Raw genomic sequence first — 15613 nt, forward strand, 5'->3', positions numbered from 1 at the left:
TGGAATTTTAGAACAGACATCACTATCTGTGTATAGATAGTACAGTACCAGACATAAATGCTGTTCAATTTTTTAAGGGTTCTACAGGCGATTTTCCTATACCGTCCTATAGAAAATCACACAGCATTTATGTCCGGTACTGTATAATAGTCTTCAGTCTGGTAGTATTTAACTATCAACTCAATAAAAAAAAAATTGTTATCTCTTACCGATCTTAAGATATAAACAAAATTATTGATTGAAGGACATGAATTAGTTTTCAAAAAACGTAAAACGATTTTTTTTAAAACGTAAAACCATCGGTTATACATTCTATGTATTACCTATCAACTTAAAATGTACATAAATATTTGTCGTTTTCGATACCGAAAAACTCGGTCGGCATAATACGGACACGGCATAATGACAGCGCGGAATGTACGATCGATCGTCGTGCATAACATCCACGCAGGTTCAGAATTAGAAGCGGCACCTTAAATTTTCCGGCATATTAGATTTTTGCGCCTTTTCTGATTTTAACTTATAAAATCTAAAAAGTAATAAGTGAGGAGATGTAAGTAAAATAATTAGTGCAATAATTCATATGAACACATAAATTTTAGTTCTATTCTTTGAATTTTTCCTCCTCTCTTTTTCTTCAATTTAGTAGGATACAATTTCTCTTCTATTGCATTCCTACCATCAACTTTTTTCATGAGAATTTCCTACAAATAAAAGAAAAGAAATACTTATTATGTTCAATTTTTAATTATTGTGATGAAATGCAAAAAATAGATTAGCTACCTTACTTATCATTTATGAGTCACTTAATTTTTCGTTAAACATTATAAAATAAATAACAATCTCTAGACTTTGTACACTTTGGTTTTCTTTAGGGGGAAATTGACCGTTCAGAATGAAGTCGTAAGTAGACAGAAGATTCATGCTGCATTCACATGAGAGTGAATCAAAAGTCAACAGAATAACTATTTGAATTCTTCTGTAAATCTATATTTAGAATTTTCCCAAAAACTCAATTCAAATAAAAAGTAATTTTGAAAAAAATTATTAATAATTTTAACACAATTCTAACTGTTGCGTCTTTAATGCCTTATACTATTGTACTGGAGCGACATTTGTACCAGTACTATACTGTCCTGAACATTTTGGTCATATAACATTTGTGCCCCTTTCGAAATGTGCTAGTAGTAAATTTACAATGTTGGTGGAGTAGAAACAGTTTCAACCGTTCATTGTGTTTATTTATTCAATGATCCTCTAGTACATGTATTTATTGGATATCAAGTATATTCATTATGATTAGTAGAATATTCATTGATTATTTTTTTTATTTATTTACCAAAAAAAGTATATATTTTAATTTATCTGTACCTCAAAATTATGAAAAATTCAAAAAAACATGAAAACATGATTTTAAATCTATTTAATTTTCTCCTAATATTTTTAATAATTTGTCGAACCCTTTTCTTTTCTTTTCCAACTTCTCTTCTTCTTCTTTTTTTCTTTTTGATGTGTAATATCTGGAACAAGACATTGAACTATAAAATGACAATGTTCATTTGGTTGTACTTTACTTCATTGTTATTGCAATAAAATGACCCTTACATTTTGTTTCGCAGCTTGAGATTTTTCCCACACTACCTCTTTTTTTTTTCTTTGTAGAAACATCTATTTTAATTTTTTGTATCGTTTGTTCATCTTTTAGTAAATTTTGTGTTCTTGTTTCGATGACCTGTAAATTGAATTTTATTAAAAAGTATTCAGAAAATCAATCACACCGATTTTTTAATATCTCTGTACAGTCACAACTATTGACAGATAAATAAAATATCTTCGTCTGACAATTTATGATTAATTTACCGCTACTATCAACTACCGTACTTACTTGATTTATGTATAGGTACGTTTGACAGAAAGGAGCATTCAACACGCTCACCAGCGCTGAAAGAACATTTATTGAAAGATGGTTGTTTTATTTGAGTAATAGGTACACGGTATATCCCCGATTGATACACTCTCCAAAACTTTATTACTTTTTATTAATTTTTTGTACCAAAAAAAATTTACATTCATAATTTGGCGCCTCAGTAATTCTTTCGTTTTTTACCAACATAATATTTTCCATAGTCATGCAGCAACTTCATGGTAGTATCAACTTTATAAAAAAAAGTCGTACTTTTAAGGAAAAAGATTCTTTTTACTTAAAATGCGGTACAAGGGGCGTGGCCAATTTTTATTTTTGCAAATAAATGATTTTCAGGGCACAATAGAAATTGCAATTTATTGTCGTAGCTAATCAATGGGGTTTTCAAAGATTTTTTAATAAAGTTTATGTCATTATTGCAGAGAAATTAGAAATTTAAAGGAGCATAACCTCAAAAGTGCTAATTTGAGCGGAATAGAGACACGGTAGTGCCTTCGTCACCGCTATTCATACTTGGCGCTCGAGACACTACTAAAATAAACGTGTCTCTTGATAAGGAAATCGCATGTATAACCTTCAAAAAATTGAACAGCATTGTGTGCGCGTCATTATGATATTAACGCCATTTCAAGAAAGAAATTAACAAATTTATTTTCAAATGATAAGTATATACATATGCAACCACTTTTTACTGTATTACGTTTTCATGCATTCTCATTCTGATTTCATACATAAAAAAAGAAAAGACAATAAGTTCACCACAGTTATATGTTTAACGTCCGCATTATTCACTTTATATCAACTTAAATAAATAACAAATATGAGTGAAGTTTCTTTTGAAGGAAAATCTTTTAAAACGTACAATGAGTTGATGAAATTCAAAGAGTTATATGAAGAACATCATAATTGTTCGCTGAAAGTTGGATCATCAAAATATTTGACAAACGTATTCAAAGATAGCAATGCAGAATATAATCCAGAATTAAAATATTATGAAGTCTATTATGAATGTGGTATTCTTAGTTTTTTTCAAGGAAGTGTAAAAATAAATAAGAGAAAGTAAGTTTAATTTTTGACATTTTACAAACTCCACTTTACTTTAATGACAATGAGAGAAATATTTTTGGTGAAATTTGCAGAAAAAAAGTAAACGGGTGTCCATTTCGAGTCATCATCAGGTTTTGCGTTGACAAAAATGAACTGCAAGTCAGGGGCATATACGTATAACGAGCAAATACACACGGTAAATATTTATACTAAAGAGAAATGCATAAATATATTGAAATAATTATCAATGGATAGTTATTATTTAAATGATTTAGCTGCACATAAATGCTCCAATAAATTTTTGTAGTCTCCTGAATTCATCACACAAGTTTTTGACTTACAGGCTTTTTTTACTAAGGTAAACCGCCCTATTTCCGGACACCTACCTAATTCCGGACAGTCGTTATTTTTGTTAATATAAAGCAATAGTTTACTTATAACCGAGAAAATATTGATGTAATTATGTATTTTCATCTATATACTTTCTTATCCTGTTACGAAATTTCAAAATTAAATATTTTTTATTTATAAAAAAAAATAATTTCGGTCAGAAAGTTCCCTGATGTTATCCATGGAACGCTCGTTTGCTTAAAATCAGTATTATAGTAAATTGCGAATATTTTTCCTTTCAAGCGATTTGTAAAGGATATGTTAGTTGCTACTTCATCTCTGTCCTTTTATTTCGTGAATAACCACTCATGTTTTAAATTTTTAACAATATTGCTCTTCAAAAAAATTTAAATATCGTGTCCGGAATTAGACAATATAGGATTTACAAATTTTTCCAATTCCGGACAGTTGTCCGGAATTAGAGTATTACGGATAACATGACACTCTCAATTCCGGCCAGACAGTTTATGACGCATAAATAGGCTTGTTACGCCCGAAGACAGCTTATTATTGGTAAAATAGTATTTTCAATTGCATCTAGACTATTTTTTTAGAAATTTTCCTGCATATTCGGTAGTGAAGCCGTTAATTTTCCAAGTCTAGGCAGTTCCCTAAATTCAGAAAGTTTCCATATTCCGGACAGTTTTTTACCTAAGAGACTGTGCTGTACTTGTTTAATGTGTTACATTTCATTTTTTGTTTCATGAGTTGATTACATTACCAATCAACATGAAGATTTTTCCCCACGACCGAAATTTAAACCTTATTTCCTTTCGACGAAAACAACATTGATTTCACCTGGAATAATTATCGGTACATTTGATAATATAGTGAAAGTAAAAACGATGACTATGAGTGGCAACAATTGGAAGCGGCCTGATCGGGACGATATTTGTAATTATGAGAAAGAAAATGTGGTATTAGATATCTCAGCTCCAGAGATAATTAACAGTAGGGGAATATATGAAGTGCCAGAATTAATACATATTAAACAGAAGTTGTTAAGTAAAACACAATAAGATTTGTATTTCTATTTTTATATTTACCTTAAACTGTAATAATTTATATATATTTTATTTTTTGGAACAATTCTATTTTTGTTAAATAATTAAATAAATTATTTTTCTATGCAAAAGATGTTATTAAATTTTCTGTCTAAGAGTGAAGTCCTAAATTTTCAAATAAAAATATTTGATAAAACTTCGGGTTCAGATAGGCCGGAATTAGGGATATAAGTTCGTGGTCAATGGCACTAACATAAATTTTTATTGAAAAATATTTAGATATGAATAAAAAATATTTTGATGATTGATTAATAATCGCCAAATATTAAAGTTAATAATAGCACGTTTTATTTTGTAAATTGATAATTTAATACTTTTATATTATTAAAATGAATGTGATGTAGCTTAAGTGTCCGGAATTAGGGCAGTTTACCTTATTATCTATTGTATGTTTAATCTAATCAGAAGAAAATTTAGATTCTTTCATTAAATTCAATTATTATAAGCTATTTTCGAATTAAATAATATGTTAATGATATTATACAAAATTATTTTAGCTAGAAATGTCGTCATTCTATGAAGTAAAGTATTTTTCCATCACTTAGATTTCCTTTTAATTGTAAACTAGTTGACTTTTAAACAATTACATGCTTAAAATATACATAAATAATTAAAATGTTACAGTTTCTATTATTTTAATGTGTCGATATAAAACATAAATATCTGATCATTAAATGCTGAATTGAAATTTTATATAATTGAAGGTAACTACACTTGACAAAGGCAGCAATCATCATTCTATAAACATAGGAAACAGCAAATTTCAAAAAGATCATCTCTTGAAGAGAGTAAATGAATTGAAAAATGACATTTTAAAGATAGAAAACCATGAAGACAGACAAGAATTATTTGAATATATAGAAGAGATACTTGTAGAAAATAAAAGATCTGAAAATAATAATGATCATGATATTAATATTAATAAAAATGATGAAGAGTTTTTAGAAGAAAAAAGCGATGAAAGTTTACATTTTTCAGATTCAATATTAGAATCTGTATACTCGGCATCTAATGAGATTAATGAGAAAGAAGAGGAAGAAGGCGTAATAGCGGAGAGGAACGAACAAGACATAAATAAAATACCCACGAGAAAAAAACAAAGAAGAAAATGAAAATTGTATACCAAGGATAGAGATATGCAATTCAGATAAAATAGACACAAATTGAAAATTTAAGATTTGACATCACTTCGACACATCGACGTGAAAAGGGAAAGGAGCTTACTGTTATAGGACTTTAAAAAAAAATAAAATAGAAACACCGCAGCTAAACATCCAAAAACATCAGAAAGAATACATAGAAAAGAATCTCAAGACAAATGCGGTTTCTCTTCAAGAAAAACAAAATCTTTCAAAATTACCGCTACCGGACATGCAAGATCATGAGAAAAAATCGAAAGAAAAAGTACTAGCAGTGCAAAATCTTCGAATGAGAAAAAATGAACCAGAAAAACTATTACCAGATACAGAGAAAAATAAAAAAGATGGATTTAAATTTGTGAAATTCACAAAGTTAAGCAAAATTAAAAAGCAGTCATTAATATTAGAATGGATTTTTCCAAAGAATAAAACAAAAGAAATCGTCGAAAATAAGAAGATTATTAATATTAAAGATATTTCACATATAATACCGAAGACTTTAGGTGATAACATCGCAAGTTGTGAGGAATTGGAATTGATTAAACAATAAGTGTAAAAAACAATTGATCACTGAGAGTATTTGATGTAACGGATGTCTGCTTTGGTACGAGCAACAATGTGTTTCATTGAAGAAGGTACCAAAAGGTGATTGGTTTTGTGCTAATTGCCTTTAAGATATTCTACTTCTATTTCTGTTTACATAAAAAATGGCAAAGCATCGCTTCAATTCAATTCTATACTCAATTTCAATACTTAATAACTCTTCAAATTAAGTGAGACATACATTGTAGTCTGATTTGAATACGATACTGATCGTTCTTATGTTTCTATTAAGTTAGTTTTTTTAAATTACTTAGTGATTAGATTTATCATACTGGAGTTATTCACTGGGATGGATGATACAGCAGCAGAGAGAATATTCAATCAAAACAAAATAATCTAATTAGAAGAGCTTAAAATCCCTTGTAGCGCCGATTCGTTTGTAAAAACTATAAAATTGTTGATATGAAATTGAAAGGACTTCAGGATTTTACATTAATTTACAAATCAAACTACATCAAATTACATTTTTTGTCGTCAAAGCGACAAAATTTAATGAAAAATAGTTTCAAAGAAGATATTTGTTTTTTGCATTGTTTGAACATTTGTTCTGTGATTTTTTTCCAAAAGTAATCGATTACTATTCTGTTAAGTTTCTAAGTGTTTACAAATTTTTGGTGTATCATGAATGACTGATTTCTAATTAGTCTAACATTCATGTGTATTTTTTGATCTTGACGTTGATTTTACCAAAAAATAAACTTTTTAATACCTTAGTGATCCAGTAAATGTTGATTACTTCTAAATAAATCTTAATTTGCTTAGTATTGATTTATAGATATATTTAAAAGAAAAATATTTGAACTTTAATTTTACAAATATAACAATGATTATTGACGGGAAACTTTACTAATCGTAGAACGTTGAAAAATAATTCAATATTTCTCAAGTATTAAATTGAATGCTATTAAAATTTTCAAAAACAAAATCAATACTACTGAAAATTTGTTCTTGAGGAGTGAATAAACAGATTAATAAAAAAATGTAACCGATGAATTAATTCTGGTTGAAACGATAAAACGTGATTCTTATATATTTGTAAAATTTTCATAACGTGATATTTTCATTGCTTTCTAAGCAATTTACAAGTTGAGACTTTCAATTTAATTGTTAAAAATTCTTTGAAAAGCTCGTATATGTTTTAATCATATACAACATAAATCCCTCCTTTAGGAAATTTTATTTAATAGATACCATAAATGAGAGACTTTACTCTTGTTAAAAAATCTCAGAATGTCATTAATTACTTAAAATCAAAGTTTGCTCTACAGAATTTCGAAATCCATATCTTCTAAATGGCGGACGTTTATTTTGTCTTTCACTTTCAAAGTCCTAAAATTAACTATATCGATTTTTATGTTTATTTCTAGTTTCTCTATAATTACTAAATAGAAATAAAGTTGCAAAACAAGAAAATAATAATTTTCTACTATAAGTAATTTTTTGTATCAATCGGAGATAAAATATACAGTGCCAGCCACTTGAATAGCCTCACCCAATATTTTAAATGTTTTTGTTTAAAATCATGATGTTACATTGTTACATTAACACCATTCTTTTATTTTTAATAAAATGATGAAGCTAAGACTACAATTTTTTAACTAATATATTTAGTATAAGGTTTTCGTTAAGAGTCTGTTTCAAGTACTCTCATGTTTACTTAAATATTGGTTTACATTCATCTGTTGATACTTTTATTACTTTCATGATGATTGTACCAGCACATGAGTCTATGATCGACGCATAATCAGGACAAAGAAAGAGATGTTTGGTTTTCAATCAAAGATATCTTAAAGAAAAATGAGTCAGTCTTTCAAAAGGTTCCAACGAGTGCACTGTGTCGTTTCGTTGTAATTAAATACATTTCTGGTGTGGTCAATCCAAATTGGAATTAAGCCTCTGATTTTCTTTTTCATTGGTATTTGGTCAATTACAATAAGTCATATTGCTGTATTCAATCTTTAACTAAGTTGTGAGTCAAGTTTATTATTGTTTGGATCAAGCCCAGCCTTGATTCTTCTTATGTTACTAGATCAATTGCGTATAAGTCACATTCTTGAGGAAGTTAAGATGGTCTTTCACGAAATTATACACGATTTCTGCTGACTTATACCTTGATCTATATCTACAATTGATTAAAAATGAGACATAACTACGTAAACAGCCACATTCTCAAGTGCTGAGATTTTCTCAAATCTCAATGATTTCCAGAGAGGAACATCTGCTGGCTAAACTGGTTGATATGAGACATTCTAGAAGATCAAGTTTTGTTATTGAATTTCAATTAGCAATCAAGTGAGTCTCTGATCACATGTCTATTGGAAGATTCAGCATGAATCTTCACGAAGTTTCTTTTACACTTCTGCTGACAGAACCACTTGATTCAATTCTAATAAAGTTTGATTAAAAATGTTGATTCAATGTTGTGTCTAATTACGGGCATACGTTTCACTCTCTGAGAAAATACCAATTCATATTTTCTTTCAGGATTTAACAGCTTCAACCTCTTAATTATCGTTCAACACTGGTCTGCGATCACCTCGACGTGTAACCAGCTCTCTACATTCTACGTTATTTTAGATCAGCTATTTTAATTCCAGTTATTAACACCTAATTCAAAATTTGCTAATAAATAAGTTTAAATAATTTTAATTAAAATTTCTCTTATTCTTTTTTTTCCATTTGATTAATTAACTTTCAAACATATTAAGCAATTTAAACCATATTAATTCTCTTTTAATCAGTTTTATGAAAACAAATATAATTTTGAATAGCCAAACATATTTTTTGAATTACACTACTTGTCCTTGTATTGATGACACATAAACAAGTACTAACGCGTTTACGCAGCAAGCGACAAGTACGCGCCGCCTTCTGCGACCCGTACACATGAAAGGCCTCAGTTTAACAAAGTCACTCAAATGAAAAGTTTTCAATTTTATATTTAATTTGTTTTTGAATAGTTTGCTATTACAGTATTGTGTTTTGCTGACGACTCTCTTTAAGCTACATAAAGTATGTTAATTTGAACATGGGACGCGGTAAAAAGCTCACGAGTTTAGAAATTGAAAAAATTAACTTTTATATATCTCAAAATTTATCCAATCGTGAAATAGCCAAAAAAAAACGGTCGAAGCCCTAAAGTGATTAATAATTACGGGAAAAATAAAGAAAATTATGGCCAAAAGTATAAAGGACGTACAAATTTTGCCACGACAGAACGTGAACGTCGACTTATAATACGCGCTGCTTCAAATTCAATTAAGACCGCCAGGCAAATAGCAAGTGAAATAAATACTAGAGCATCTCTATCTACAGTTTGACGAATCATCAGGACGACACCTTGCCTAAAACGAAAGAAAATAATAAGTAAACCTCCCTTGCGTGATCACCATGTAGCAGCCCGACTGTTTTTCGCTAAAAAGTATATGTGCTGGACAACGGAGTGGCAAAATGTGATTTTCAGTGACGAGAAAAAGTTTAATTTAGATGGTCCAGATGGATTTAAATATTATTCTCACGACCTAAGAAAAGAAACGGAAGTGTTATCACGTCGTCACTCAACGGCTGGTTCAGTTATGGTTTGGGGTGCAATTTCCTATAATGGTCCTATTGATCTAGTTGTGATAAATGGGAGGCAAAATGCTGAAAATTATTTATGTATGTTGAAACAAGTAAAAAACAAGATTTATAAAGTTACAGGCCGTCGAAAGTTTATATTTCAGCACGATAACGCTTCCATACATACTTCATGCAATGTAACAAAGTGGTTTAAAGAAAGTAATATACAAATTTTAGACTGGCCATCATTGTCTCCAGACCTAAATATTATCGAGAATGTCTCGGCAAGTCTATGCAAACGGACGACAGTTTAACAATAGAAATGAACTGATTCAAGCTATTCATACTGTTTGGGATACTATGGACGTTAATTACGTACATTCTTTGTATGAATCGATACCTAATCGTATTTTTGAAGTGATAAGGTCTAATAGAAAGTCAACTAAATATTGTAAAATATTTGTATGTCGCCATCTAATGACTATTAGACTAACGACAGTTTGTTAGTTAACGACGATTGCTTGACGATTAGATTGTTTATAGCAACGAGGGGAGAGTTTGTTTATCTCCAGTTTTTGACTGTGACTTGAGTTGACCGCACGGATTCTTTCTTTTAATTAATTGCTGTCAATTATTAATAAACATTTTTATTTATTTACTAATTTTCCGAAGTTGTTATTGAGTCTTATTTTACATTGGTGTCAGAAAGTGGTTCGTTTCGCGTGCCGTGAATATTTTTTTGTTGGTGATTTTTAGAAGAATATTTAAAAATCATGCCAAAGAGTCCAAGTCGGAGACAAACTCGAGCTGGAAGGAGAACTCAATATGCCGATTGTGTCGAAGACGGTAGTAATGGAGGACTTCTAGCTTTAGAGATGAGATTAAATCGTTAGGATTATGGAAATTCATAATTTAGAAAAAAATTCTAATAATTTGGTTGAATCGGTCTCAACTTCTTCGGTTAATAATAGTTATTTAGCTTTTGCATAACCGGGAAAATGTGATGGTTTTCAGACGTGGGAATCTTATTGCCGTCAATTTGAGACTATCGCTCGTCTGCATAAGTGGACAAATGAAGTTAAAGCATCGATTTAAGTGTCCTGTTTGAAGGACAAAGCTCAAGTCATTTTAGAAAATTTGAGTTTAGAAGATTTAGGGAATTTTGATAAATTGAAGAAAATTTTGGAAGATCGTTTTGGTGAAGCTCAATTTTCTCAAGCTTATTTTAGTCGTTTTCAGACTAGAAAACAGTCTGAAAATGAAAATTTAACTGATTTTTCAAATGATTTGGAGGTCAGAATAAAAATAAATTTAATAATAAGAATAATAATAATTTTAGTAAAAATAATTATAATTTCAATAAAAATAATAATTTTAGAAATAGTTTTAAAAAGGAAATTTTAGGTCAAATTCCCAAAATCAAAATTCTTCGCAAATTTTCCAATGTTGGATTTGTGGTGAAAAAGGACATTCTAAGAAGAATTGTCAAGTTCTTCAAGCTGTTCAAAGTAGTTTATCAAGTATTCATAATTCTAATGAGTCTACTGGTGAAAGTTCATCAAAAAAAAATTTCGTCAAAACTAAAAATTAATTCACCTGATTTTTCTTATTCTTCTGGTTCTAAACCGAAACTTTTACTTAGAGGGGAAGTTAATGGCAAAAAATGTATTATGGCAGTTGATACTGCTGCTGATATTACGGTTGTTAATTCTTCTTTGTTTAAAGGGATGGTAACTGTTTCGAATAATTCTTCTATTTCTTATTCTATTTTTACAGTTTCAGGTGATAAATTTGATTTTGATTTTATCGAGACTGTAAAAATTAAGATTTCCAATGTTAAGGTTAATTTAGAGGTTGTTTTTGCTCAAATTGAAGAAGAATGTATTCTAGGATTAGATTTCTTAATCAAGTCTGGTTTATTTACTGATTTCAGAGATCTTCTTGATAAAAAATTCTCAGAAAGTAATAAAGTTGTTTCAATTAATAAAATTAGTTCTTCTTTGAATAAACTTCCAGAATTTGTTTTAGATTTGTTTGAAAGATCTTCAAAATTTTTGGATGTCAATGATAAATTTCGTTTTGAAGAACTTTTATTGAAGAATTTGGATATTTGTGCGAAAAATTCTTTTGATTTAGGAAAGTGCAAAATTTTACAACATAAAATTAATGTTGGAAATGCACTTCCTATTAAACAGGCTCCTCGTCGTATTCCTTTACATTATAGGGATAAAGTTGATTCAGTTATGGAGGAAATGAAACAACAGAATGCAATAGAACCATGTAATGGTCCTTGGGCTTCTCCTGTTGTTCTTGTTCCAAAAAAAGGTGATGAAATTAGATTTTGTGTTGACTATCGTAAATTAAATGATGTCACAGTTAAGGATTCAACACCAATTCCTCATCAAGAAGACATATTGAATATGGTTCTTGGTGCTCAATGGTTTTCTACCGTTGATTTAAAAAGTGGATATTGGCAAGTTGAAGTTGCTCCGGAGGATAGATCTAAAACTGCTTTTTGTATTTGGAACGAGGTTTGGCAATTTAAGGTTCTTCCTTTTGGTTTGTGTAATGCTCCTGCTACCTTCGTTAAACTTATGAATATAGTTTTAAAAGGTCTTCTCGGTAAAATTTGTTTAGTTTATTTGGATGATATTATTATTTTCAGTAAAAGTCTTGATGAACATTTTATTCATCTTCAAAATGTTTTTGAAAGACTTTTACAAGCTTCTCTTAAGATAAATCCTAAGAAATGTATATTTTTCCAAAAAGAAGTTATTTTCCTTGAACATGTAGTTTCTGGTGAAGGACTGAAAAGTTCTCCAGATAAAATTTCTGCTATTATTAATTGGCCTGTTCCTAAGAATAAATCTGAACTTAGAAGTTTTCTAGGTCTTTGTTCTTATTACAGGAAATTCGTCAAAGATTTTGCTACTATTGCAAAACCTTTATATCTCATTAGTCAGGAAAAGAAAGATTTTATTTGGGATGATTTAGCTTTTCAAACGATTCAAAAATTGAAACAAATTTTGACTTCTACTCCAATTTTGGGTTATCCTGATCCAAATTATCCTTTTATTCTTGATACTGATGCTTCAAATGTTGGCATTGGTGCTGTGTTATCTCAAAAGATTCCAGTTAATAATAATGGTGAGACTGTTTATGAAGAAAAAGTTATTGCTTACTTCAGTAAGACCTTAAATTATCGAGAACGTAACTATTGTGTTACTAGGAAAGAATTATTAGCTGTTGCTATTTCTGTGGAACATTTTCGTCATTTTCTTCTTGGGAAGAGGTTCACTATTAGAACTGATCATGCCTCTCTCACTTGGTTACTTTCTTTCAAAAATCCTCAAGATCAAATAGCTCGTTGGTTTGAAATCTTATTTCAATATGATTTCGAAGTTCAACATAGACCTGGTCATAAATATGGCAATGCTAATGGTCTTTCTCGGCGTCCATGTGATTGTAAAAAATGTCTGAAAATAGATTCTGATGAAAAATGTGATAGTAGGCATATTTTCCGTATCATTTGTAGGATATACACGGTTGGAGTCATTGTACTGGAATCCTTTTCTTCATTTATTGGCCAAAGTGAAGTAAAGTGAGGTACTAGATGTCCATGGTATCCTAATATTTTTGTTCGGATAGTATGCGTAACTGTGAGCCCAATTTTTAATAATTTAGTTTGCACAGTGAGCAGAAGCTATTGAACTTATTTTTGAAAATTCCTTGCGCAAGGTGGAATTGAATTGATTATTTCTATAATATTTAATCATTTATTTGAGAGTCGGATTTTATTTATAAAGGATGCGAAGTCGGAATTTATTTGGAGAATTGACTCCATGAAATGTGACCATTTAACCGTATTATTAATTGAACATTGAATTTATGATTAAAAATGAAATTTTTAAAGAACTTTGATTCTGTGAGGAACTTTTATTTTGTTTAGTTCCATAACCTTCCAGTTCTTGGCATTTCCTACTCTTTGGGTTCTTTTGGTTCTTCCCAGTGGTTCCTCCTGACGAAAAAGAAGGATGGAAAGGGAATTGAAGATGAAAATTAAGATTTTAAATTTTTAATTTGACTATCGGACGATTAGTTTTTAAGAAATCTTTTATTGTATAGAATCACGTTTTTAGTTTAATTTAGATCATTCTGGTCTGTTTGGAGGTTTTTACCCGCCGCAGGATTTTTCCCTCCTAATAATTTGTTTTATTTATTTTTAAAGCAGACAGAGTTGGGAAGCGGCAATATTGGAAACTAGGCTGAATGATTATTGTTTTGATTATCATAATTTCGAATTAGAAATTAAATTTTAGATTTTTCATGTTTTTTTATTTCAGCCTAATCCAATATTTTTACCCAACTAATAGAGATTGCCAGGTGGCAATTTTTAGAAGATCGGGAGAAGTGTAAAATATTTGTATGTCGCCATCTAATGACTATTAGACTAACGACAGTTTGTTAGTTAACGACGATTGCTTGACGATTAGATTGTTTATAGCAACGAGGGGAGAGTTTGTTTATCTCCAGTTTTTGACTGTGACTTGAGTTGACCGCACGGATTCTTTCTTTTAATTAATTGCTGTCAATTATTAATAAACATTTTTATTTATTTACTGATTTTCCGAAGTTGTTATTGAGGCTTATTTTACAATATTAAATATGGGATATTTGATTTGTAAATTATTGTGTTCTACCAATGAGGCTATTCAAGTGAAAGGGTATATTTTTCATTTGGTGTTATTTCTGTAATATTTGTTGATATAACAATAAATACATAGTCCTATATTACAAGGCTGGTGTTTTTATTTTGTTTGAAATACTTTACGTATCACTAGTTGATATAAAAGTTGGTGATATTTTAATTTTGGTAGGTGAGGCTATTTGAGTGGCTGACACTGTATCTGTTTTGTTACATAATTTATTATTAACAACTTGAGAGCTTCTGTGGACTCTTAATAGTCGAGAGCTTTACGTGTTGAAGAAACTTTTGTGTTCAAACGAGGAACCAAACGTTCCAATATCCCCAGAAACTAGAATAGCATGTCAACAAGAGTTAAAAAAATTTATGAATAATTTTTATACTGATTATCAAAATTATAAAAATATCGTAGTATACTTTTACACCATAACGAATAATAATAGAACTAATGAAACTACAGAGTGCTCGGCACAGACTAAAAAATATATTTTACCACTTCAATTCACAGTAACATTACTATTTTAACGTTTCATTTCAGTACTAATGTAGTTGCACATAAATAAACAATAGGTGTCACTATAGTATACAAGTAATATTATTTTGATACAAATTTAACACGCTCCCATATCAAAATAATTGGCACCCGGATATTGAAAAAATACAAAAAATGTACATAAATGAAACAAATTTACATGAAAGTTACACCTAACTGTTCAACAAAATTATTATGCTTTTGACAACTCAAACTTTTTGTAAATATATCTGCAAGCATAGAATTAGTATTTAAGTACTCTGTTTTAATACGATTATTTTCAACTGCTGTTCTGACAAAATGAAATCTAATATCTATATGCTTGCTTCGTTTATGGAATACAGAATGTTTAGTTAACAATTGTGCACTCTGGTTGTCATTATATAACAATACAGGCAAATCATTTCTACATTTCAACTCAAATAACAAGTTCTTTAAGTATATGGCTTCCTTACTTGCTTCACATATGGTCATATACTCAGCTTCTGTGCTTGACAGAGTTATTGTTGACTGCTTTTTGCATTCAAATGAAATTACACTACCAGACATTTTAAACATGAAACCTGTTGAGATGTTTTTAGGGGAAATCTTTTATTTAATGAGGGAGACTTCCCCGTCGTGAGTTCGTTGGATGGGTGACTCTATAGATCA

The 15613-nt window shown here is 29.7% G+C and overlaps 1 protein-coding gene and 1 long non-coding RNA gene across 2 annotated transcripts; one reads left to right on the forward strand and one right to left on the reverse strand.

Moving 5' to 3' along the window:
• Positions 1-1608: 1608 nt before the first annotated feature.
• LOC118069849 (uncharacterized) lies at positions 1609-2469 on the reverse strand. Its single transcript, XR_004690692.1, has 3 exons — positions 2375-2469; positions 1886-1941; positions 1609-1732 (listed from the first exon to the last, which is right to left on the reverse strand). It is a non-coding gene; the product is annotated as an uncharacterized lncRNA (long non-coding RNA).
• Positions 2470-3064: 595 nt separating this feature from the next.
• LOC118069867 (uncharacterized) lies at positions 3065-5859 on the forward strand. Its single transcript, XM_035088209.1, has 2 exons — positions 3065-3167; positions 5130-5859. Exons 1-2 carry the CDS (start codon positions 3120-3122, stop codon positions 5535-5537), a joined length of 456 nt encoding a protein of 151 aa, XP_034944100.1. The 5' UTR covers positions 3065-3119; the 3' UTR covers positions 5538-5859.
• Positions 5860-15613: the final 9754 nt, after the last annotated feature.

Source organism: Chelonus insularis, unplaced genomic scaffold, assembly GCF_013357705.1.
Source record: "Chelonus insularis isolate UGA/USDA-ARS -01 unplaced genomic scaffold, ASM1335770v1 contig_44_pilon, whole genome shotgun sequence".
Lineage (NCBI taxonomy): Eukaryota > Metazoa > Arthropoda > Insecta > Hymenoptera > Braconidae > Chelonus > Chelonus insularis.

Excerpts from the sequence above, each read along its gene's own strand:
- LOC118069867 (XM_035088209.1), top strand. The coding sequence starts at position 3,120 with ATGAACTGCAAGTCAGGGGCATATACGTATAACGAGCAAATACACACG. Across the intron at positions 3,168-5,129 it reads ATAACGAGCAAATACACACG|GTAACTACACTTGACAAAGG; the intron begins GTAAATATTTAT and ends ATATAATTGAAG.